A 26,532-nucleotide genomic window follows, 5' to 3' on the forward strand; every position below is an offset into this window, starting at 1 on the left:
TTGAAAATAAGCATGCCACAACGTAATAACAGACACTTCGGCCAATAATAGTCCACTAATACAGTAAAATAGTTAATATCTCTCTAAATGTGATATTTATGAAGAATTTATTCCTTGAGCTTAGCTCGAAACGTTTTTTTTGCGAATTGAAACTCTCGCCAACATGCTTGCATAATTTTTCTAACTAAAATGATACCAAACATGATACAATTCGGATCTCATTTACTTGTTTCATTCACGATTCAGTAGATCCAAACTGTATAGCGTTTGGTGTCATTTCAATCGGAGAAATGTCACGAATATGTTCATAGAATTGTCATAAATAAATGACGAACTAATATTTATGTCTGTAATTTACTAGATTTATCGATAACAATAAATTTTTTAATTCACTATTCAATTCACAATTTGCCGAATTAAAGTAAATATTTTACATAACTATTTCTGTCAAATGTTCAATCAAATGTTTGAATGGTTTATTCGATGAAATTCAATCATAAAAATGGGATAAAATAATAAATAGAATAAAATATCGAAGGCACAAAGAATTATCAACGACTTGCACCCTCTTGGTTTAAGAGCTCTCATTGATTCGCGTGATCCCGAGGTGACGAACTTCGCTGACTTTTAATGACAAATTAAAATCCGTTTCGTCGCTCCCGGAAAAGTTCCGGCATATTTATAGCTAGCTTTTACCTTCATGTTTATGGCGAATCCAAATGGATTTTTCAACACGGTCGGCGAGCTCTGAAGTTTTTGCCGTCGATTCAGAAGTAGAATAATGACGAACACCAGCAGAAGAAGTAGGATAATGGCAGTCAGAACACCTATTAGTACCTCTAAGTATTCCTGACCCTCTCCCGCAGCTGTAACTATGCCAAACGGTTCTCTTTAATGCAAAACAGTCGCTAGTCATACTGTACCTTTATTTTTTCTCCGGATAAATGGAAAACTGATTAAAAAGCAGCCTGGTCTTTATGCTAATGTTTGGGCAAGGCTCTTCAAGTTATATTTTAAACTCTCGCGACCTCGAGTTATTAAAATGTCGAGCACTGTAATTTTTATCTCAACAATATTAAAACAATGTCATAAGTAGACTGCCAATTTTATGCATTTGTGACAAAAATGAAGGTGGTCACAAATCTTCTGTAAATAGATGTTTTCTCAAGGTTATTCAGCGCCGTTCAAAATTTAGCTGCGATAGACGGAGGCACGTCCGCTTAGAGATTTGTCTCCCCCGAAACAGAGTAAGTTTTATATACAGGGTTTCCGAGTATTGACGGTACAACCGTGGAGGGAGTGATTCTACATGAGAAAATAAGTCGAGGCTGAACTTCTTTATTTCACTCAGGGGATCAAAAATTTTTAACTTTTCTGAATGTAATATTAGACAATTCGACGAAAAAAATGATCTATATTCTGGTGCGAGGAATCCAAGTTTCAGTGTGCGGAGTTCATTCGTTTTAAATTTATACGCGAGTAAAGTAGCTCGATTTCAAGCGCGTTTGACAGGTTAGAACGCTGCCATATTGGTTTCCAGACATAGGAGAGGTATAATGTAGCGAGCGGATCCGCTAGGTCTGGGTGAAGTCTTGGATTCCTCGCACTAGAATTTAAAGTTTTATAATTTTTTTCGTCGAATTGTGTCATATTATCAGATCATCAAGTATAAAACTTGACAAATGAAACACAAATTTCAAACACACTTGTCAAGTTTCATATTTAACGACCAGAGTTGGGCAAAATCAAGGATTGACGAATAAATTTCTACTTCAATCGTTAATCGCAATTAACAATTAATCTCATAGTTTAGTCATTAATTGCGGTTAACGATTAAATACTTCTTAATCGTTAATTGGGAATAACGGTTAAATTTCTACTTCAGTCGTTAATTGCGATTAACGATTACATTCCTTCCAATTGTAATCGTCAATCGGAGAATCAAAACTGTATGAATACTGAAAAAATGTAAACTGAGTTTCTGTTGAGATATATTTCTGTCAATTCTCCGTCTCCGCTCACTGTCTCTCTATCTCCCTCCTTATTACAATTTATGGATAGACCGTATGGTGATTAACTTCATCAATCGATTGAATCAATCGCCGATTTTTCGATGATTACTTTTTTAATCGTACACATTAATCAATCAATCTTGATTAAAATTTTAATCGTTTAATGAAAATCATTAAGAAAAGTTGACAATGTTTGATCCCCAGAGTGAAAGTTTAACCCAAGTCGAAAATATGGAATATTTGTATTCATAAACTTTGTGTATGAAGTAGATTCCGTTCGAAGTCTTCACATGTCTGACCTGATGTGATAGAAGGGGTTAAAAATCGAGTTTCCCAGATGTGTCTACACGTCGTTAACCGTTCCCGCCATCGTGCCGGTTTTAATAAACGTAACCGGGAGCATTCGAACGTCGATTGGCTTGTAGGAAGAAGTAAATCGAGCGGGAGCAATTCGAAACGTCGTTCGGGATCGATCGTTTCGCGACTCGACTGCGAATCTTTCTCGACCGGAAACGGTTTTATAGCTCGTAAAGGACGGTACGTCCCTGGAATGCCTCCCTTCATCCTTTCCGCCGCTTAAAAAACCGTAACATTTTTATCGGGACAGGTGAAAAGGCTAATCGAGGGAAGCGGCGGGGGGTGCAAAACGTAGAAGAACGGGAAGAAACGAGGAGGAAACGGGGTAAGCAGGAAGAAGAAAGGCCAGTCGGATAAAGACGAAACGCGAGGGACTCGATAAAGCGACTTTACAATGCGCCGTTACATTCTTCCAATTTTTCATGTCGGCCGGGGCCCGCTTCGGTGTTTTATCGGCCGAGCTCTAGCCCGAGCACGCTCGAAACGGAAGCGGCGTCACAACGCCGGTTTTACGAGAGAAATAAATAAGCCGGCAGAGTGGCCTCGCGTGGCGATCAAGATCTCACGTCGACCCAGAGACTCGGAGACCGATTTGCTTCGATCAAGCCACGCCACCCGGTATCGTTCGAGCGGAAAAGGAAAACGGGCCAAACGCCGTCGTGCTTCGCCGTTCACCCTTCTTTGCCATCTACGAGGCATAAAAGACGCTATAACAGCGCTAAATATTTCCGTTTACCTCCCAGAGACAATTGAATGTAAAATATCCTTAAGAAGTCACCCCTAGTTAACTGTCTGAGCAAAACACGAATTTTAGACATTTCTTAAAAGTACTCTGATGGACCATTTCTTGAAACGATCACCTTATGTAAAGGTACATATATTGTAGAGTTCGTGATCATGTTTATGCTGCACAATCTTAAGAAACATCCGAGTTACAGCCTCTCTCCTAGAAGCTGCTAGGTCTGGATTAGGTAACTATGTATCTGAATAAAATGTGACTTTAAAAAGCTTTAAAATTGGAGCACACAAACCGCAATTATTTTTGCGTCAGCCTAACAGTTAAAGGTTGAAACAGTAATATAATCGGAGAGGAAAAGTAGATGCGTAACAATTTCAAGATGCTACCAAAGGTTGAGATGACCAGCAAATTGCAACGCACCGAATCTGTTGCTGGGAATATTCGCGTTTGTCTGCGGGAGCCTTTAATTCGTGGTGCATACCCGGCCGCGGACGCTCACGACGGGACGGTTCGAACCGGAAAAATCTACCCTTTAAATCACGCTCTTTTCCATGGATCCAAAAAAAGGAAATAGACAGGAACAAGCCGGAGGGCTTTTAATTCCTTCCGCTCCCGTCCCATTCTGCTATCCGACACTTTTTTTGCGTCCGTTTAACTTCGTTCCGAATCCCCCTTTTCTTCCCTACAATCGTATTTTATGTGTTTTCTCTTCGTTTCTTTGATCCTGTTTTGCGTATTACACGACTATGATAATATTGACCGGGGTAAACTGTAATTCAGTTGCTGGGGACGTCGAGAAATATAGTCTTCCTTGCTGTTAGATTAAATGGGCGAAGAAATGCACTTCCTTCTTTGCTTCGTGCAGTTGATAATAATTAAATACAGTTAAATTTTATGCACTTGTGAAGAAAAGGAGTGATCAAATTCAATCTTTTAACTGGTGAAGACGAATTAACTCTTCATTACGTTAAAAATTGTTCACATTTTTCTTAATTTAACAAATAATTCTTTCATTTGATTGTAAAAAAGTTTTGTTATGTCAATTTTGTTCGTCCCATATTACGTTTATCTAAATGTTGATAATTGAACAGATTGGAAGAATGTAAGATTATCCATTAAGTTTTACCTTGTTAGAATCATTAAAGTCAGCAATACATTTTTTATTTGTTTCTTGTACTTTTCTGTCTCTAAAAATCCACACTTTATAAATTTATGAGTCTTTTTATGGAATGGGATGTAGGTTAACTGGGTACAATAGCATCATTGAATAATCCAATTATCAATTTTAGCAAATTGAATGACTTCGTCTATTTAGACTGGCATTAAGTTATGCTATATTCAGTAAACCAACAATCGTGATACCATCTCAATGGGATTAATTCCCTGAGATGAGATGAAAGGATAGAGTAAAATAAGGAAATTTGGTTATGTCATCCGCATGAAAATCGATTTTGGAAGTTCGCCTGGTTTACGGAAAGTTTCGTGACTGCGACAAGTAGAATCGGCAAGTGATGACCAGACACGCTTGCCGGGTCTTATTCAATTGCTCGTGTGCCCAATTAGTATTCAAATTTGATTTCTTCGAAAACAATACTTTGTAAAGAAATTCATTCTACCCGATTCAACTTATTTCTCCATTAAAAAACAATTGTATATTATATGATGTCTTTAGTATTTCATAATTCAATATACCATAATTAGACTGCGGATCTTATGGTTTGAAAGAGAGTAAGTGACATTTTAAGGGATTAATATCAATATATTATTTTCTACTCATTGAAAACAGTGAATCAAGAAATTAATTTTCGTTTAGTCCTTAATCTTAATATTTCGTAATCTTTCGAACCTCTGTCGTGTTATAAAATATGTTATTTAACTTGAATATTTGATTTTGTATTAATTATTTCTGTTTGTTTCTTAGTCACACAATTTTCGTGTGAAAAATTCAAAAATTCAATATTTCTCTCAAGACATTCTCGTTAACGGTGTGTTATTACATTTTCCTTATATTCAAAATTTTCATCTTTCACTTGTTCTCTGCATTATCAAAATCGAAAGGCATTTATCGTGAAACGTTCTGTACAGTTGCAATCCACCAGTTACTTTTTGTCTTGTCCTTATGTTTCGCTTTCCCCAGTGGTTCAAACGCTCCTTTTTTCTCTGCACTCCCTTTTGATCTGTAGTTGTTCTATCTTTCGCATTCCCCTGTTCTCTTATTTTACAAGGACGCTTTATTTACGATGCTTTGCTCGCAATCATTCAGGAAACTGGAAGAAACACGAACGGATTTGTTGCACAACGAGAAAAGATTTGTGAGCCGGTGCTGCACGTCTAGCTCGCGATCACACCTGAGCAGATTGTCGTCTAATTAAGCCATTTCTGGCTGGCTGTACTCGCGTTCCTCATGGGCGATTTTCTTTTCTAATTTCCCGGCTCCGTCCTATTAACTGTTTATTTTAAATCGATACTGCTTCTGGACCGGCTGCATTTCCCTGGCTAGCTAGCCCCGGTTAATCCTCCTCTTTATCTACTCATTAAGCACCTCTAATTTCCTCCATTATCTGTCGCTTTTTCCATTTTTCTTTAATCTCCTTACGAATTCTACCCGTTCCCTGGCATCTCTCTCAACCCGAATGTTCCGAGGAAAAGCGCAACGTTTTATCGGGAAAAATGAACTTATTCTATTTGAAGCAGTGCTGGATTATTCTGAAATTATTGCAAAAATAGACCTGTCCGGATCATTGAATATTATACTTTCGCACAAAGACGACTACATTCCTGTAATCGGCGAGGACTATAACAATTTTATGAGATTCGCGGCAGCGACAGAAATACTTTGCGGTCGAACGGAAGTGCACTGGGGAGCAATTAACGCGTGAATTTTTTAAGAAAATGGCAGGTTGGACACATTTATAGGTCGGTTCTTAGTAAATAACGCTGGATTCTCGGCAAATAAGTAATGTGGTCTACTTCTGAATTGGACAGAAGCTTTTAAAGGATTCCTTCTACCCAAATTCGTAAAACTTTCTCGAAAAGGGATTACTTTTTTAAATATGAAATAACGTTTCAAGTATTTTATGGGAGGAAAATCATTATTGGTTCATCTGGTAGTTCTAGTTTTAAAATATAGGTTTTCACAGAATTCCTCGACTTGTAAGTTGAAAAATAACATTCGTCAGACTGGAAATTTTTATGCCGAATAAAAATTGTTTCTGTTATAATGCAAGGTACTGGTGCTGTATAGACATCCAATTTAAATCGATTTAATGATTTGAAAATGATACAACAGTATCTTCAGTTTTTAAAAATGTTTTCGCTGTTTCACATTTTATCAACTGAAATTTCGGAATTTCATATTGTTGGAATGTAAAGTAAAATAAGCAGCGTCTCAAGAACATTTCAGTCTTAACTATTCAACCAACTTTGGTTTTCCAGTATTAAGCAATTAAACCTCTCTCGCAGCATTTGATTTCGCGAAATCCCAGTGTTCTTTTCCTGGGAAAGCAGTGCCATAACAATTTTAATAACAAGTAAGCCAGGCAATTATCCCCGCCCAATTCGTTAGTCGCCGGCTTATTTTTTCGCGGAATTTTTTCTCGGGATAATTTCGCCGAATATTCCAGACGGAGGGAATATTTTCCAGGTTTCGCCGGTGCTTTCAAGTAATCAAGGAGCTGCGTACACCTCTGGTTAGGAGAGCGAGGCTCGATGGCATCTGTGCTCGGGAATCGCATGCGTTTGCACGCGCTCGAACGTGCTCTTGCTTTTTTTTTTCTCTCGCGCGGCATCTTTCCAGCTGTTTGCGCCGGAGAATGTTCGAAACCGTGGTTCGGTATAGCTCACTCGTTACCGGCGTATCTAACGACGTGCTTCTTTATTTTCTGGACTGGATAATCGCGGCCGAGCGGCCGCGTGCCGCGAGAAACTGCTCGTTTATTCGCGACGGTCCGGAGCATTTAGCCGCGAGTGTCCCAGGGACACAGGGAATGGAAGATGAGACCCCTATTGTTGTTTGGTCCATTAGGAACGCACACTTGCCGCTCCGTGTCTTTTGCGACCCGTGTCCTTTGCTCCTTTGCCACCGACGCGACGTTTCACTCCTTTGACACACGGTCGTTCGGTTCTATTAACAGTCTTTTTCATTTCTGTTGTTACAGTGACGCGACGACGCTGCGACACGCTTCAAATAGCCTGCCCGTGATCTTGGAATTATGCACCACTCTGCCCCTTTGATGTTCTCTTTTTTTTATAGCCCCGCATCGTCGCGCGAGCCACGAAAATACGGATTTTTCTGCACTACTTTCCGACTGCAAACACTGCCTTTCGAGGTCGGGACTGACTACTAGCTTCCCTGCTGATGATCGTTGGATTCGCCCTGATCTTCCTGGTCACCGGGGGCGAGGGAAAATTTCTCGGGTTTGTAAACAATTATATACGGTTGTACGGAAAATCTAAAATCTGTTAATAGGTTGAATGCTGCGTTGCTGACCAGCTCTATTGGATTTATTGAACATGATTGTCATCTGTCGATTTTACATTTAGGACAAATGCGAGTAAGTGCAATTTAAGGCAGTGGACTAAAGTCTTTCCGACACACCCGCGTCCAATTAACAAACGCTACATCTACGGTTGTAAGGAAAAACGCCGCATGTCACAATTTCAAGAAATTTGAATTTACGCTTTAATTGAGCTGTAGAGCATAGGTTTTACCAGAAAAAAAGTGATGAAAATAAATTCGAAAGGCTCAAGAAAATAATGCAATTTAACCGATGTTCTATGTCAAAGCATTAGTGATCAAAACTTTAAACGGAAATATCTCGAAAGTGAAATTATGTGACCACCCTTAACCATTCACGAAAAACGTTGTTTATGACACATTTGGTTCCTTCCAAACTTCTTCTTTCCTCGACGAGTAGAAGGGGTTCATGTAAAAAAATCTTTAACAACAATTCTCTTTGTTGTAAACAATTTTGCGACAAGTGTTACAAATGAAAAGTCATGAAAAAAATTGGACATCGACGTTGAAAAGGTTGTCATGAAACAACAACAAATATTTAAGTTCGCCAGGATAAATTTTGCAAGATTTGATGTTCTCGGAACGATCGTAAACATAGAATTCTAATATTTTCTGGAAATGAACGCGATGTTCTAGAATTGAATAAAATTCTGAAAATCGTACAGAATCGGTGTCCTGTTTGCGATGCACTTTCCCGAAGTCAATGGGAATCGATTTGTCGAGGCAATACGACGCGACGGAAGGATCGAGTTCTTTCCTGTCCCCTTTCCCTTGCTTCCTCGAGCGAGTATCCTCTTAATCCGACTAATTGTTTACGTTACGACGAAGTTACTACGTGAATTATAAACTATCCAACTTTCCCCCGGTTCCACCGGCGGGTTTCACCGTGACTCCTAATCTTATCCTCTCCTCGTCAAAGAATGGCGGCCTGGTTCCACTAATGAAGTTACTTCCTCGGACAAACCTTATGTACTCGCAAAAGCGGAGGTGGACGAAGTCAATCGCGAAGCCATTCTGCCGTATAATCGGACGAAGAAATTGGGAAATTAATTTCCTGACCGGCACACAGTATCAGCAAACAGGAAAATTAGATCGGGCTGCGAGGAACGGGGACTTCGAGAAACGGATCGTGTTCCTTTTAATGCGCGCCTTCGTTTCCTCCACGGGCGAAATAGTGTTCCGAAAGAAATTGTTCGACTGCTTACGGAAAAAAGTCGACATTGGCATTCTCTGAAGAAAATGCAATGGTAAAACGAAATGAGGTGATTTGCAATAGTGTATGAAAAATCAAGGTTTAATTCCAAGTTTTACAAAATACAGTACGTATTTCGTACCACAGAAAACCATTTTGGCATTTCTGTGACACATTTCAATCTGTGAATATAAATGATCAATTTATCATTTATGTTCATCTTGGTTAGCCTCTCACTGGCTCCAGTTATTTCTACACTAGTAATAAAATGTTCTACCTGTGTCTTTACGTTTAATAGGTCGAAAATAATATAACAATGTTTTAAATTCATTTTTCAGCTATTCGTTTTTGTCATAAATAAATAAAATCCTCTGGCTAGCTATTACGTACTGATTATCGTGTTTAATATTTATGAATATTTACATGAGCAGATGTACAGTTGAACAACATGATCACTAGATTGAGAATTTTATGGTTTTACGAAAAAGAAAGATTGGTTGAGAAACATCCATCAACCTTTAAAATTTCTGATCAAGTATAGAATATTTTATTTGGTATAAATATCGGTAATCTAATGATCAAAGTTTTTGGAGATTGGAGCTAAAAATCAATATAGTAAAATATGTAAGTACAATGGACGCTAGATTCTTTAGAAAATTATAAAATTTCTGATCAAGTGCAAATCTCTTAAAATTCAAAGTTTTATGAGTTGATCCATAAAAATCTGCAAAGTTAATAATTTTGCAATTCGACCAGTTCGGGACTCGTAAAAAACGATGAAGGTAAACTCGATCGGGACCATGATTTATATTTTTTCATAGCGCGGTAAATAAATTAGTTTAGCATCGTGCAGTGAAATCGATGTTCATGATTACTTAAGTTTAGGAGGCCATCGTTCCAGAGCAGCGCGACAGATAAGAAAGATAAGGAAAGTTTCGAATGCTCCGGGTGTAATTAACTCGGGATTGATACGAATTAAATGACGCCGGCGTCGAGTCACTTACTTGTTTGCAAGTTAAGATCCACCTCGGGGTTCATTGGAATTTCTCGGTTGCTGAACTCGGACGCCGACTCTTCGGTGACATTTTCATAGGGATTGGCTGAAACGAGGAAAGCGGATCTTGGTAACTAAACAGTTGTCGCTCTAGCTTAATCTAAGGGACAATACACAGTTCTTCTCCCCTTTAGCCACCGAACATCTGAGCCGTTGACGATGTTTCGCGAGCTGCGAAATTCAATCTTCAAAGATGGCGAAGCAACTCGCAAAATGAATAGTTATTTTATCTGTTTTAATCTTTACGGGGAAATATTAATTATTCACCAATTTATTATTAAACATGAAATTTCGGATCATTTTTCCATTTCCATAATTTAATCCGAATGTGCACATCCAACATCGTTCATTTACATTATCAATATGATGTTATTTAATATGGGTAATGACGGAATAATACTGAATGTAATGTTTCTATATAAACACATTAATTGGTATACTCATTGTTTGCCTTATAAAATGATAAATAAATATTTCCGTTCTCAGAACAGCACATCCGGACTATTCAAAATCTTCGATGATCAGATTTCTGCTAATCATTAAAAACATTCATGGCTGTAGTCAAAAAAGAATTTCAATTCTTTAACCAAATATTTCCGGTGACCATTATTGACTGACAGCTCGAGAAACATTACAATGAATCCCAGTTCGATTTTTATTTTCCCATTTTGGAACGTTCGTTTCCACGGGGATTTCCACGGACCGGTAATGTCAGTTCGATGATCGTCGGCGTTAATTCAAACGGTCATTAGGATCACGACGATGAAATTGGTAAGATAGGTGTGCGGATGCCCGGGATAAAGACGCGACGAACGTTAAAAACCATTGCTGGGAAAGAGATAATCCAGCTGTCGTTACTGCCCCGTTCGTTACCGATTTAACAAGATCTCCGGCGGCGGGTCCTTGAATGGTAATGAAGTAACCCGGTGATTTTTCGAAAGCGCGGTTCAACGATCCCGCGAGTGCCCTCTAATTATTTCCTACCGCGTTACGAAAGTTATGACGACGACGAGCAACGAGGAGGAGTACGAACTGGAAGATTAATCAGACTGGTGCATCGACACCGTTCTCGCTGGGAAGAATGATCGATGAAGGGACACCGGGAATCGAGAGATGAAGGGAGCTTACTTCCGTCGAACGTCACTTCGCTGATCATGATCCATCGGGCGGCGAAGTACAGATGTATCTTTAGAAGCTTCCCGCGGCGCTCGTGCAGGCCTATCGACACGTTCCGCGCGTTCTCCAGAACGATGTCCGGGATGTAAGAGTAAGACAGTGGCTCCTCTTCGTACTCTTCGCCATCAGGACTGAACCAGACGTCTGCTTTCGAGAATACCTGACGCAGAAAACGCAGAGAACGCAGAACGCACCCTTATTAATTTTACTCCAGTATATCTTCACCAACGCACAGTGGTGTATTTGGCCAGAAAGTCGTACAATTTTTGTTGTCCGATATAGTTAAAGGTCTGAAGAATAAGGCTTTAGTACTGTTTATTTTATTTGTACACCCGTGAAGTACTTTACTTCTCATCGAAAGTCAGGAGATTTTATTTTATTTTATTAAACAGTCTCTGAAAACAGCGTTCATTCATTAGCGACTTTTAAGTGTTTTAAAGAAATTATGTAAATTCTTACATTTTAATCAGGAAAGTGTCACGAATATGTTGGTAAAAGTTTCATAAAAGAATGTGCATTAATAAATCAGTTTTTTCGGCAACTTTCACTTTTTCAGACAATTCTTGTTTTAAAAAGATCTTGTTTGAGGAAGTGTATGTCGCACAATTCAAATTTAAATGCCGCAATGATCTTGTCGGATCATTGAAAGAAACTTTTGCATAAAATAATTTACTGTAAAAGTAAAAAGATGACAAAAATTTGACAATACGAACGTCCGTTCAATGAAAAAAATCGCACATTTTGTACGAGCTCGTTATAGCGAGGAAGCTGCAATGTTTGAATTTATCACGAGAAAAAATTGTTCCCATCGTTAAATATTAAACGTCACATAAATAATTTTATATACTGACAGAGAAACCGAGGATAATTCTGTGCGACCATAAAAAACAGTCGGTTCGATCAACAATCGCGCCTCAATTGTTCGTGACAGGTTCTGCCTGAGGATGTAGGGCGCGATAATCGGCAAATTAAACGGTACATTAATTGCCGGGCAGATAATACCTCTCCGGTGATTCAATACATAACTTGAATTGTAGCCGGTTCGCGGGTGGCGATGATGCTCCTCTGTTCGTCACGGTATCAATTTTATGACTGGTTAAAATGCCATTTAATTAAAGCTGCGATTTACATTAATCCTTGTTGTACAATAATAATACAACAATGTGTTATCCTGTAACGGAGACGGGCAATCGCGGGCGTTTTCGTGACGGTGTGCCCGGGCCACGGAGAGAAGAAAGATGTACGCCTTAATAGGCGTTAGTTGATGGACCACTCGCTCAACTCACCGTGTAAGCAATAACCGGTACTTAAGGCCGACTCACTTTTAATGGCGCGGCCTTTCATCCAGATGAAAGGAGATACGAGCGATCCATCCGGTGTATCGCGCTGACATTTCACTGTGCACGGTACAAGCCGTATCGGGCAGAGTTCAGGCCTGATTTTTAATCCGTCGCGGTTGACTTATGGTGTTATCCGTGCCACGTCGACAGCGGGACTAGCGACGCTAAGTTATTTATGCGACTTTGACAAACCCCGTTTCACCGTGATCAATAATAATCGAGCCATTGGAAATTTTATCTATCGATTAACACGTTCCTATTATATGTAATGGACTCCTGTTCGACACGGTTAAAAAATTATATACGGTGTTGACCAGTTAAGTGTCGCAGGTTCGGGCCTGTGTTGCGCGACACTTAACCTCACCGCTTCATAGATTAATAAGAATACACCGCCCGAAATTACCATAAAGCCACCTAATTTTTTGGTAAAATCTTATAATTATGTCATAGCCCCTGAGTCGAAACCATTTACATGATTACATTCATAGATATATTATTTATTTACAGAAAAACGTAGTTATATAGTTTAACAAAAAAACATTGAATCGAATGTCCAAACTTCTTAATTTTCATTATTTTTTTATGGGACTTTCACTAACTTATTTCTGGCATTTTTCTTATCAAAATGACACCAAACACGATATAATTTCAATTGTAGTTAGCCGTTTAATCGACGATGGAAGTTTCGGGCGCAACCAAGAACATTCTTTGAACTGTGCCGGTGACGGCGACACGCTTCGGCCACGTGATCCGTATTTCATTCTGTTCTTCTCTATGTTCGGCTTTTCGATTGAAGTCTCGGCGCGGTAGACGCAGTCATAAAAAAATAATGTCACTGCACGATCACTGTCGGTGCAGAACACAACTGTTGGACAGTGAACGCGCGATTACTGTAATTAGTGTGTCTGATTGTGTTAATTTTCCAAACTAGACTACAGCTACGACCGTCGCTCCTGGATATTTTAAATCGCGAGTTCGGTTAACCGGGCCAGGGAAAATATCGGGACACCGAGTCTCGGAGAGCTGGTCGTTAAAAGTTTTATCTCCGTCGTCGATCCGATCCAAAGGGTTTATGAGTTCGTCGGAACTTAGAGAGGGGAATGTATAAAAAGATTACCTGGACATCGCGGGAGAAGTAGTTATTGGTGTAAATGTGCACCGCCTCGAAGATCCAGGTTACCTCGAACTCGAACACAAGCTCGACGTAGCCGTCCTCGAAGGTGTCGCGCATCCAAGCGATCCAGCCGGTACCTGCGAACAAAAACGTCTCTATTTCCCACGGAATTGATTTACCGCGAATTCATTCTTCTCTCCCTCTCTCTCTCTCTCTCTCTCTCTCTCTCTCTCTCTCTCTCTCTCTCTCTCTCTATTCCGCCTGATCCAATGGCAGACAACTTCGTTAGAGTGGATCGAAGTTAAAGCTTGAGCAACGATTGATCTATTGTTTCCCTCGTTAATTGAATTGATTCCGTTCGGGGTTACTTGCCGGGCTAGGCGCGGGCTTTCTTCTTGCAACGATCCGTTCGGGCCCCAACGTGTTTTGTAAACCGGAGTATAAACGACTCCAATGTTCGCGGATGCTAAGTGCCGATAAGGGCTCGCTCCTGTCGAATGCTAAGCAGCAGCCTGTCATCCGTTTTTTGGGGCAAAGGATACGGAAAAGACAGAATAGAAATTCATTTCAACTGCAATCAGTCTCGTATTTGTTGGTACACATTTTAAATCATTATATCTTTATTATAAACGGACCAAACGACTTTAACTTTTCCGCCAAGCTACATGGATTCGTTCATTAGGTGATACTTTATGAAATTTTTGGGCAATTTGAATTAAGTCTGGATTACAACGGTTTTTACGAAAAATTTTATCGAAATTGGTTTACAAGTTATAAACGATTAAATTTAAACGATTAAGTAAGTTTCATTCTATTATTCGGCGATTTTCACAATTTATCAATTTCGTTGAAATTTCCAGCATGTATATAATTTACATGGACCTACAAAACGCATCTTTTAAATTTTCGTTACAAACCCAATTAAAAACATTGTAAACAGCAATTTTGACTATATTTTTCTTAATTCGGGCTTAATTCAAATTGTCCAAAATTTTCCTAAAGTATCATCTAGTAATATAATGCATCTAGTTAATCATTACTCTGACTTAAATTATGTGCCATCAATTAAGAGATCGGCTTTGTATCTGCCGATCCGTAGTTCTCAATTAGTGTGCTACGTCAGGAAGAAGATGAATAATTTTGATTTCTATAAGAATGATTAAAAAATTTAATTATTATTAATCATAGTTGCAATTGACACAAAATGAAAATTTGCAGTTTACCACTTGGGTAATGATTAGACATTTATAGCAAAATTAAGTAGATGAAATTCAAAATTGTTGGAAAATTTGAAAAATTGAAGATGTCAATATACGATTTCTCCTCTATTAAAATCATTAAGGGAAGAAATAAGTCTAGTAATGATTGACGCATGGGTTTAGCACGGGCGAGTGTAAGATACTGAGCTGATCGAATCCGATCCTCGATCTGACGAATGACACCCGGAGGACTCGAAGCTGGGGGCGATATCTAGGTCGAAGATTTTCAAGATACCTTCCATTTTCGACACTTAGCACCCTACCGCGTATCCACCCACCGATTACCTCTTCCATCTCCCATGTCCAGCCTGTAATTATCCGCGCCGACCTCGCCATCGATTAGCCGGCCCAGGCCATCGGTCAACAAGTTGTCTTGCCTTTTGCCATCGTAAGAGACGTCGCTGAGCTCCGCCGTCGGGGAATCCGGTATGGTGTAGCTGACGACACCACCTGAAACACAAGGCGAACTTTCGCGTGACAACTTCCCGGATAATGCTTCTCCCTTTTAAAGCAAACTCGGTGTGCCCGGGCAAGTTCGCGTTGTTCTTTGCTCGCCGGGACAAAGAGGGTGTCGAGCGCGAGCTCCGACCTGCCGCAAGAAAGAATCACCGCGTTGACAGTATTGTTTCGTCAGCTCGGCCCGTATTGTTTTGTCAACCAGCTTACTTTTCACAAGAAAACGATCCCCGAGTCGCACAGACCTCGATCTAGTCGCACGCAATTCCCTCGCTGGGAAAATCTCTCTAGAATCTCAAGGGGGAACACTCCCTGACGACATACACCGTGCATAGGAAAGTCAATCATTAATTCTAGAACCTCCAGGAGAAACACTCCCTGACCCCATAGTCGAACAACGTTCAATTAAAAAGAATTCTCCTTTTGGGGTGCAGAATTCTCAAAAAATTATTCATTGTTGCCTGCATGCTTAGGGTGGATGTTCAACAATTTTTATTACAATCTGTGAAACACTCTGACCGTCCTTTTATTTTTGGAAAGTGACAAGAACGGAGAATAAAATCAAATTGTAGCTTCCACAAATACGAAAAGGAACTGTTATAAATATTTTTGTAATTCCACTGCGAAAGATAAAGATGCAACTATTTTATCTGTAAAATTCGAGAGAGGTTAGTGAACCTAGAGTTGATATTGAGAATTCGTGAGTCATTTTCCGAAATATTCTTAAATTTTTTTAGATAATTTACCTCATATCAAAGAACATGTACCAATTTTTGTTGTCGGAAAATATGTGGTTTATTTTAAGTTGAATGTGACGTTAACTATATCTACTTTAGCTGTATACGTTAGAATTGATCGACTAGTGTTCCGTGCATCGTGCCAATTTTAAATGCGTGCTTGATTAAAAGGTATGTCTCCCCATTAAAACAAATTTTCTGATTGGTCGCGACGCTATTAATAAGTTAAATAGAGCTAGATTGTTGTCTGCATGCCATAGAGAAACGCGATATAGCCGCTATGGAGATTTCAGAGTTAAATATCGCATCCATCTACAAACATTAAACCATTCGGAGTTATTTAAACATTTAACTGAAAGCCATTTATGCATTCATCTGGAACTCATCAAACAGCCGTACACGAAACTCTGGAGGACGCCCACAAATCTACGTATTAGTTTGGTTTCGCATGTTTATAGGAGCAGCGTTTAATTAAACGTATGTGTATCAAGTATATTTCACATACATAGATCATACATCATTTAAATATTTACGGAAAAATGTATTTGCTCGTTCGGTCAAACAAGGATTAATTAAAACGCAGCATCTGTCCAGCAATACTTTTTTATCGTTAATTTCAATTAGTTCACTGTCTCCTGCTTATATTTTTCGGTTCGGTCACAACAATTTCTGTCCAATAATTGTACAGAAAAACAGAAAACACAAATTACAGTGTCTGATCAAATTATTTACAACTATCAACTTTCATATGAAAGTTATATTAATTTCTTATTGTCTTTTATCATATTTTTCTTCTAATAATTCGATCATCCACTCTAAGCACGAGTGAAATATAAACAAAAATTTTTGAAAAATATGAATGATGTCTCTCCAGTTGTTTTCGCCTACGGCGGCTAAGTTAGATGAGTTTTCAGAACCTGCTTAATTACAAATAAGTTAATCAACATTCAAAGAATGTGTAAAATGTTTGTTTCTTTTTTATCTTTCTGCAGGCAACAACTTTTTCTGTTGTATCTTTATAAACATCCAATAAATCCATTTTCGCTATAAAGCCAGATTATGTACTGAAGAGTTCAGCATATAAATTAAATTAATTAAAAGAGGCTGTGTTAAGTGAAATAATTAAATTTTATTTGAGAATATAATTATTTTTGTACTGCTACAACTACCTTGCACTGCTGCCGAGGTTGCAAGAAATTGATTATTCTGAAATAATGTTTTACAAATTGTCAATAAATGCACGGCTTGCTACGTTTAACTTTTACACACGACTCTGCAGTTCGTGATCTTGTGTTACATGGAGAATGGGCGGATTTAAGACATCGAACAATGAAGTAGAAATGGCTCCTTTTCATTAAAGTGGAATTCAGATGTGTGTGGGCTTTCATGGCTTTATACATACAGAAAATGAGAAGTATAATATATTAATGGAGTTCCAGCAGGAAAAGTGTTAATTCGAAGCTGCTGCTAGCAAATACTGTCTCAAAGTGGCTGCTCCTCCACTATGTAAAGGAGATTCGGCCAGAGTAGTCTCGGTGACCTATAACGCGAAAGTTTCGCGGACAGAAACACGAAGAATTATTGAACAGAGTGCCCGATGGAGGAATCGTCAAACGAGTCACGGATATTATTACTCGTTCGGTGTGTCGCGAGCGTGTTGAGGGGTTGAGCACTCACGGGGCGAGAAAATTAATAATGAACGGCAAAAACGACGCGGCGGCCACTTCGCTGTGTCGTGCTCGGAATCGCCTAACTGCTCTTAATATTTCACGGTGCATATGTTCGCAACCGGTCCCGCGTGTCACGCGATGCGGTCAAGCGAGTTTCGGCATCGCTGCATCAAAACTGAACACAATTTCGTATCGCCGCGAGAAAAATCTATATATTCCTTTAGAATATTACCGTGCTCAGCGTATAAACATAACCCTCAACTCCTGGGAAACCTTGGAGACTTCGTGCGATATCTTGAATCGATTATAGTTGGACTATATTTAATATTAGACTGCGGACTTTATTTATGACAAAAATAGGTGAAGTGCAAAATTGTATAGATGGTAGAACAATTTCTATACATTTTCATATGATTCTCTTCATTTATTGGAATTATTAGAAGAAGATGTATATTTTTATTCAACTTCTGCTTCTTACAATGCATTCAGAAAATATTTATTTTGCATAAAAATGCGCAGTCTGTTTATCACAAATACAATTTTAATGATGCTTGAAGAACTTATCGGAAATGTAGATGAAGATAATGTAAAACAATGGAAAGCTTGACTAGAAGATTGAAGTAAATCGGTATTCATCTTGGCAGTTGAGGGTTACGACAGACTTGTCAGTATAATAGATTGAATATCTTACGCAAGAATGAAAAATTTGCTGAAACACGAGTATTGTATATTTTTGTATTATTTGTATCTATTCTTTTCTTTCAATTGTTAGTCGAATGATTTCTTAATTCTATGCACTTACAAACAACAACACAACTTTCATTTAATTGTTATTATCTAAATCTTGATAGGCAAGAATTGAAAAATTACAAATGGATTTTCCATTTTATAAGGGGTGCATGATATCGAGAGCGAACAGTAATGGCATCGTCGTTAATAGCAGCAGCTATTAGAAAGTGATCGAAGAAGTCCCGGTTCTTTAAATAAATCTTTCAATTAAACGGTACCGTTTCATTGCGAAATATTTTATTCGGACCTGGTCCAGATTCGCTTAGTAAATTATTCGATCCCTATTCGTTCCATTTCTGTTCTACTTTTCTCGGTTACTCGATCGGTATTACCGGATACGAATTAATAATGCCTGAAGCGATCAACTCTGTCGGCGAGATTAAAGGACGTTTATAGTAATTCCGGCGCGTTTCATCAGTTTTAGAACCCATTAGCCCAGACAGTGCCGATACTCGAGCAATTTTCTCAACGCGCTTATTAAAAGCACACCTCGCGAGAGCGGCAAGGGCCGTCGTTAGTGCGACTTTACCCTGTAATCCGTGGAATCCGCTAATCTAATCTACGCCAGCAATCTGCACCCCCGCGTACAGGCGCCACACCCAAATTATTACAAAGTTCCATTGAGTGTCGTTAGAGTAATTTCCAGGGGAGTTGCTCTCAAAGGTCGAAGAGTGCACTTGTAACAAGTTTCAAAATCAATTCGCCTTCAACCGTTCGACGCACCGGGTCATTTTCAAAAGCCACTTGTCTACCGCGTTCCAAGATTATCGAAATATCTATTTTTCCATGATTGCAAACAATCTTCCTGACATTCCCTGCGGGAACTTTTCTGTTTTCAATGGTTCCCGCTGACACGAAACGTTACTGAACCAATGATTACTTCCTACGACCACTGACGAGACCTTCCGAAGTTTACCGATCGAAGCGACGTAGATTTCTTACATATTTACTGGCAAATGAAGATTCCAACCCTCAACCGGAAGAGGTAAGGTCAATGGTGTCTATCTTCTGGTGAACGAACTGTATCAAAATTGGCATGAATTTTTTAAATTTTCTTAAAAACTGTTTGTTGAATAAAACAATATTTCAAACGAAATTTGCTTGCAGACTGTATGCAATATATACGTAAAATTACTTTTCTATATTTAATTTTCTTCACCGAGATATGACGGTATTCTTACGTAATGTTTGATTTAGAATGCAAAACTGCTACGATATTTAACAATTTTCGAAAATCAATGAGAGAGACTGGCACGCGAGCAAGCGTGTCCTCACATTAAATTAAAAATAAACTAAAGACTGCCTCGTTTAATATTAATTGTCACTCGACACTCATATTTCAATAAAAAAAAGGTGTGAAACATTTTTCGCACAACAGTGTTCAAGTGAATTTAAGTAATGCAATTACATAACTCGCCCAGTATGAGGGTGTTTCCAAAATCGTGATAGAAGCAGAAGGAATAACATTGTTTTGTTTGACACCTCGTGTTCCAAAAAGATACGTAAAGTCGGGTTCACGTGGCCTAATATTCGCAGCAAGTAGATTCGGTAAGTCACGCACAGACACATCACGCGTATTCGCTGAATTTTCAAACTCTATTATGTACCTCGAAAACGAGGCGGAAAACAAATAAATGTTATTCCTTTTTCTCGGCCTGTTTCATCCTGTGGAATCACCATCTGACCACGATTTCGGAACACCGTGTACAGTATTAAAACGAAGAAAGGTCACGAAGTCTCGGATAAATTTGTAAAAAATGGCAGAATAGCGTTACGCGTCAAATCGACACGGGGGGCGAACGAGAGTTGAAGAATCGAGTTTTGGCCAGGAAAAGTTGTTTATCAAACCGCTGTGCACCGTTTTAAAACGCTGCGCGGTTCGGTCGCCGCATTTCGGGGGTAATCGTTCGTGTTCACCGTCCGAGAGCACGGCATCAACGTTGTTTTAACCAGATGTCGTGCACGGTCCCCATAAATCCGGCATTCCCGCCCACTAGAGCCCCGATCTCACACGCTCTGAACGCTTCTTATAGCGTGAAACCTCTCATGTCACCCGTTCCCGAGCCGCCCAAACCCCTTCAATGTTTTCGCTCACGATCCTCTCAGCTCCTCGCTCAGGCCAACCTGGCTTCCATATTAGACCAAGAAAAATCATTTATGCAAATGTCCGCCATTACACTGACATCGATAAAACGGATCAGCGTTTTGCTAGCCGTCGTTGTACTTTCTTGCGTCTGAACAGCTGGATCTTCGCGATATCCCAGTCCTCGATGACGAGCTTCTAATGTACGACGTACAACGGAGTCTATTGCATTATTTTACACGTTGATTCACTAGACTGCTGGTATTTATGCAAAATACAAATTTTCTACCTGAACTACCACAAACTGGAGTGAAACAGGAATTTATTTTCTTTTTTAACATAATATGTTTAATAGGTTGATAATAATATAATGGTAATCCAGGGTCTATTGATCACACATAGTTGATTTTACTATTAATTAAATAATATATTTTTATGAATTCAATATCGAATGAAATACATTTGATTTAGATTTCTAGGGTGCAACAGAGTTCAAGTAGCAGTCACTGTGATCAATTTGAACCTTCCAGGTTTCATCTTAACTTAATCAGTTTCATTCCGCGAGATTTTCTAGGAAAATATACTTATATGCTGTCAATTCGATTTTTGTGCAATTTTTATGCAAAATAAAAATTTTAATTCTAAGATCTAAAAGACAAATGACGTGTATTTCTTTTCTTAATATTTTTATATTATTATATTCTTTAAGAAGAGTGGCTAAAAATTTGAATAGACACATTCTTGTTATTGTTACAAAGTAACGTAAAATAGTCACTTTTAGTCACTCATAAATGTATAAAATCCGCGGTATAGTTATAAATATCAAGGAATCCTGCACAATGGAAATCTGAAGAATGTGTTTACGTTGTCATTTGAGTTTCATTCCCCAGTACCTTTAATTTCAATCTAACTAATAAAGTAGTAATGTTTTGCTTGAGACGGGTACGGAATAAAAACAGTTCTCGATGTTGGCGTTATCTAGAAAATCTATTGAATGAATTAGAAAAGGGATACGAAGCTAAGAGTAAGAAAATTTGGTAGGTTTACACAATAAAACATGAAACCAATAAAGTACGATACACATCGCAGAGTACAATATGATACGTAATGATTAGACAGCGGATCTTTATGCAAAATAAAAATTTTCTGCTTGAATTGCAGCAAACTGGAACGACATAGAAATTTCTTTTCTCACCTAATATGTTTAATAAGTTAAAAATAATACAACAGAGAGAAAGAGAGAGAGAGTATTTTGGAATTTTTCTAACGGTCTTGCTGTTTTAAATTATACCTACTTATTTTTGCCATAAATGCATAAAATCCGCTGTCTAGTAATGATGATCTCCGGTCGGAATACCTATTAATGATGGACAAAGATCATTCATGGTAATCTTTCAAGAGATTGTATTTCGCTGGTGGATGATTGGCACTGCTGTCGAGCTGATTTCCTTGGAACTGGCACGAGAGTTTTTCGTTCAAGCGGCTGTACACGAGAGATTATTTACAGGCTAGTATTTAGAGGGTATAGACTTTAAAACGGTGCTCTGTTATTTCGTGCATTTTATAATACTGGCTTCACAATATTATACTCGCAGCTATATCGGATAAACTATAAACAGAAACCTGGTATTAGGCTAAACATTGATATTAGAAACGAATTTTTCAAGTTGCGTGAGCTGGGAGAAAAATTGAACCAAACTTCACTCTTTTTGCTTAAATTATGTTAAAATGGTTATAAACAAAGATTCATAATATTCCCATAAAAATCAAGGATATACATAATTTTCAATATTCCAATATATGGATATTCAAATAATAAAGAATTGTTATATATGTACATTAAGAAAATGTAGAAGCGATTCCTTGTGGTATTTTGTTTTGTTGCGCAGATTGTTATTCTGGTCGGAGGTTGCAAAAGGGAAGACGTATGTAGGTTAGGTCAACGAGATATAGATGCCCAATACGACGGTGAGGTATTCTCTTACTTTTATTTCATTGCCTCGAGTATTCTAAGAGCGCCGCTATTGCTCGCTTTAATTAGCATTCAGACTTTCCCCTTTATTCCCGGTCGACTTTTTAAATGCAGCACCCTTCGAAAATTGTATTTAATCCTGGTACGTGTATCGTCCATAAATATTAATTCGTGTATACATAAAATATGGGTCAATTGATTCATCGTTTGAGGCTTGCCTTATTCAGAACCGCCGGGGAACGATTTTTCTGCATTCTTTTGCTTCAGTTAGTTTAGAAGAAGGATGAAAAGCTTATATACCGCTGACAATGGTGTTCGAAAAACGTTCAAAGAACGTACATGTTCAAAAATATTTCTCGTTTGTAATACCATAACTTTACCTGCAATAATATTTTCATTTTAATAATAGTAATATATTTCATGATTCCAAAATTTTTATTATTATTTTGTCATATTTTTTATTTCCTACCCAACCATTTTTCTCTAAAAATACCTGGGTTTAATAATTAAAATCACCTCGCTCTAAAAAAGTTCTCACTTGAAAAATTCTGCTTCGTTTTATTAGTTTCGTTAAAAATATTAACAATATGTACAATCGCTATATAGTTCGTACTAATTTTAAATAACAAAAGTTCAATTATCCCTCGTTGGTTAACATAATATGAAAATTTGTACGCGCTTCGAAGTTTTTGATAGGATATTGACAAATCGTCTGCCTCGAGGAATATTTCAAACATGCCTCGTTAAATGATGTTGCAAACTGTATGTTTACTCTGTCTGAAAGCAACCCAATACATTAGTGGCGATGGTCTATAAAAGTCAGATGATGTCTTCTGTAACAGGCCGGGAGTAATGAAAAATGATAGCCCCTTATTTCTTGTGCAAATGTTTCCCGGCCGACATTATGCATTTCGCATCGATCCTTCACGAGGTGTCGCGTTAAATTCTATATTACAGTCACCGTAACATTTTCGTGACAACGGTGGTGGCTTAACATATCGTGTTCCTCATGGAATCGATACTTACGAGATAGTCGTTGGCTGGGACTCTTGACGTGGAAAAAAGTGCTATCTCATTCGTCCCTGGCAATTCTGTTTATGCAGAACAGTATGGCCCACGGAATTGTATATTCCATTACTCAGTGCCAGAATTTATCGTTGCTTTCATAGATCTTTGGATTATGACTTCTAGACTGGGAATTTTTATGCAAAATAAACATTGCAAGGCACAGGAGCTACATAACATTTGTTTATTGCCTGAATCATTTTATAGAGTTGAAGAAAACACAACAATATTTTTTAAATTCTTTAAATGGTTTTACTGTTTTGCACTTCATGTAGGTTTTAAAGTTGTTCGTATTTTACTGGTAAACACAGTAATTATGAAAATTTCTGTTGAAGCTTCATTTCTAAAAGTAACTAGACTGTGTATCTTTATGCAAAATAATAATTGTGTAAGTCGATTGTAATAAAGAAATGTTAAATGACAATATTGTATTTCCTCTTTTGATTATTGTAACCCCATGCCGTGCCTTTTCTTTTACAGTTACAGTGATTAGAACGTTTTTATCCCGAAAAATGTCGTAGAAGAGAAGAGAAAATTTATATTTTTTGTATGGCTACATTTATTTTAAGATAATGACGAGATCATCACGAATCTGGCTCGTCAAAGTACGGCAAGGGGTTAATTAGTCGAAAATTATATAATAATGTCATTAAATTTTTCTAACGCCTTATTTAATGCGTAAATTTCACAGTCTTGCTATAACCATTTCAAAGTTGGGATCATAACCCCCTGAAAGCAGGCAATACGCTCGTCGTCGTTGATAGCAAGGCAACTGAATAGAGGTGTTGTGACTATAGTCGTGTCAAAAATCCTGTGTGCGTTTACAATCATTTTACTGAATATTTTGTTGCTAATATGCACATGTTAATTCAGTAAATTCTAATGAGGTAATTTTATTGCATCCTTAAAAAATATAATAGCACCATCCTTATATTTACAGAATATAAAAAACCAGGTTTTTCATTGCAAATTCTAATTTTATAGATATGTATGTAACTAATTTTCCTTAATGTGAAACATTTACTATCGTCTAATCGTCTATTGTCTATGAATCCATAAAACATTTTCTTGAAGCCATTTTATTTTAATAATCTAACCTAATATGAATATAATTAAATTCAAGTAAGTTAAAGTTATAAAAATGAAAAGATTAAATTTAGTTAGATTTTACACATTGATTCTTATAACGAATTTACTTGTTCCGCAAGCAAGTGTCTCTACACCTTCAGAAATAACAAAACAGAAAGTCACTTGAAGAAGGTGAGTTTACACTAATCTATCGAAAAGAAGAATCTCAAAGCAGCAATTACAAGCACATTGAGAATTTCCAAGCAAATACTTAGCCGAGGGAAACGAGGTTCTCACGAGCCCGTACTAAACGATCTCCTGCACCGTGGTAACAGCATAAAATCCGTAATCCGGCGACTCTATATTTCATTTTGGATTTTATTCCCGGCTCCGATCACGCGATCCTATAAATAAATTTCCATCGGGGTGTCAACACCTCCTAGGGTGTGGAAGTTCTTTTCAGACCGGGGTAAAGAATATCTTATCCCGGAACGACACGAAAGCGTGCTCGCAGAAATCATGGTGCAGATCGCTGTCAGATCTAGAGCAGATGCTCGAAAGTTTTCGCGAGTCGGCGACACCGCGACACGACATTGCGTGCTCGGGGAATGTGAGAAATTGCGTATCAAACAATGGTGGACTCGTTCCTGGACCGGCACAATATCCTCGGTGTCGATTCCATTTAACTTGCTTAAGTAACCGAAGTAGGTCGAAAATAAATGTACAGGCCAGTCCGAGAAAGAGAGAGAGAGAGAGATAGAGAGAGATAGAGAGAGATGAGAGCGAGAGAGAGAGAGGGTGAGTGGCCAATGAACTAGCCGGTATAACGCTGTTACGAGCGTTAATGGGATCCAGCGTCGCAGTTGGACCTCATGCCGGCCTGGATTCCGTTGCAGCCGTCTGAGTCGTCGTTCGCGAAATTGAATGAAATTGCAATTTGGAAATTAATCGCCGGCTGTCCGGAATTTCAATCTTACATTCCCGCGGGATTGGAAATTTACATACCGACATTTCTTCGCCGCGAGATTCAAATCGTCGACAACAAGGCGCGCCGGGCTCAAATCCACGAGTCCTCGATTTTTCTACAGGCTTGTCGAGGTAAGTCCCAGGAAGTCATTGGGTGGAGAAAAACAATTCGAATTCCAGGAAAAAATGTCGATGCAGTAGGTAATACGTTTCCTCTGGTTGTCACCTTGAATGACTTTGAGCAATTATAGTCGGCGAATTCCTAATGAAAGAGACTATCGTCGTAGAGTTGAGCAAAAATTTAATCAACGATTGACGAATAAAGTTCTACTTCAATCGTTAATTGCAATTAACAATTAAACTCCTATTTTGGTCGTAAATTGCTGTTAACGGTTACATTCTTTTCAATTGTAATCGTTAATCGGATAATTGATTAATGATTAACTGCTGAAATTTCGAAATGAAATACGGAATCAAAACAATACATATATGAATACTGACAAAAATGTAAACTGCGTTTAGGTGTATTGTCATTTGGTCTATAATATAAACTCTGTTTACGTGCTATTATGTTTTTTTCGATGATTTCTTTTTTTAATCAACGATTGACGATTAACTTCACGCATCGATCGAATCAATCGTCCATTTTTTAATGATTACCTTTTTTAATCGTATACATTAATCAGTCAATCTTGGTTAAAATTTTAATTGCATCGTAGGTGTTTAAAAAGACGTGGTCCCGTTTAGAAAAATGAAGGCGACCTTCAGATCTTAAACAAATAACATAAAAACAAATATTTTGATGGAATCATGAACCATTCAACTTCTTCCGTGAGAATTTTAACGTATCTTTAAGAACAACAAAGATATTTGGGGTACAAACGTTAAGAGTACACCTTCAATTGTTTTTTGACAACAGTGTTATACGTTTTGGGACCGCTGTACGGAAATAAATTGTCACATATCA

The 26,532-nt window shown here is 38.2% G+C and overlaps 1 protein-coding gene across 5 annotated transcripts in view; it reads right to left on the reverse strand.

The window, feature by feature from the left end:
- Nucleotides 1–26,532, reverse strand: part of LOC143211885 (discoidin domain-containing receptor 2) — a 203,333-nt gene that overhangs the window by 14,253 nt on the left and 162,548 nt on the right. For 4 of the 5 annotated variants that reach the window (XM_076429982.1, XM_076429979.1, XM_076429981.1 and 1 more), the window contains 5 exons: nucleotides 15,045–15,209; nucleotides 13,504–13,637; nucleotides 10,999–11,206; nucleotides 9,821–9,916; nucleotides 697–872 (listed from right to left, as the gene is read on the reverse strand). In XM_076429982.1, the coding sequence (XP_076286097.1) occupies nucleotides 697–872; nucleotides 9,821–9,916; nucleotides 10,999–11,206; nucleotides 13,504–13,637; nucleotides 15,045–15,209 (779 nt within the window). The remainder of the gene's footprint in view (nucleotides 1–696; nucleotides 873–9,820; nucleotides 9,917–10,998; nucleotides 11,207–13,503; nucleotides 13,638–15,044; nucleotides 15,210–26,532) is intronic. The other variant, XM_076429980.1, reaches the window with a different exon arrangement.

The sequence above is a fragment of the Lasioglossum baleicum genome, chromosome 9 (genome assembly GCF_051020765.1).
Source record: "Lasioglossum baleicum chromosome 9, iyLasBale1, whole genome shotgun sequence".
In the NCBI taxonomy this organism is placed as follows: domain Eukaryota; kingdom Metazoa; phylum Arthropoda; class Insecta; order Hymenoptera; family Halictidae; genus Lasioglossum; species Lasioglossum baleicum.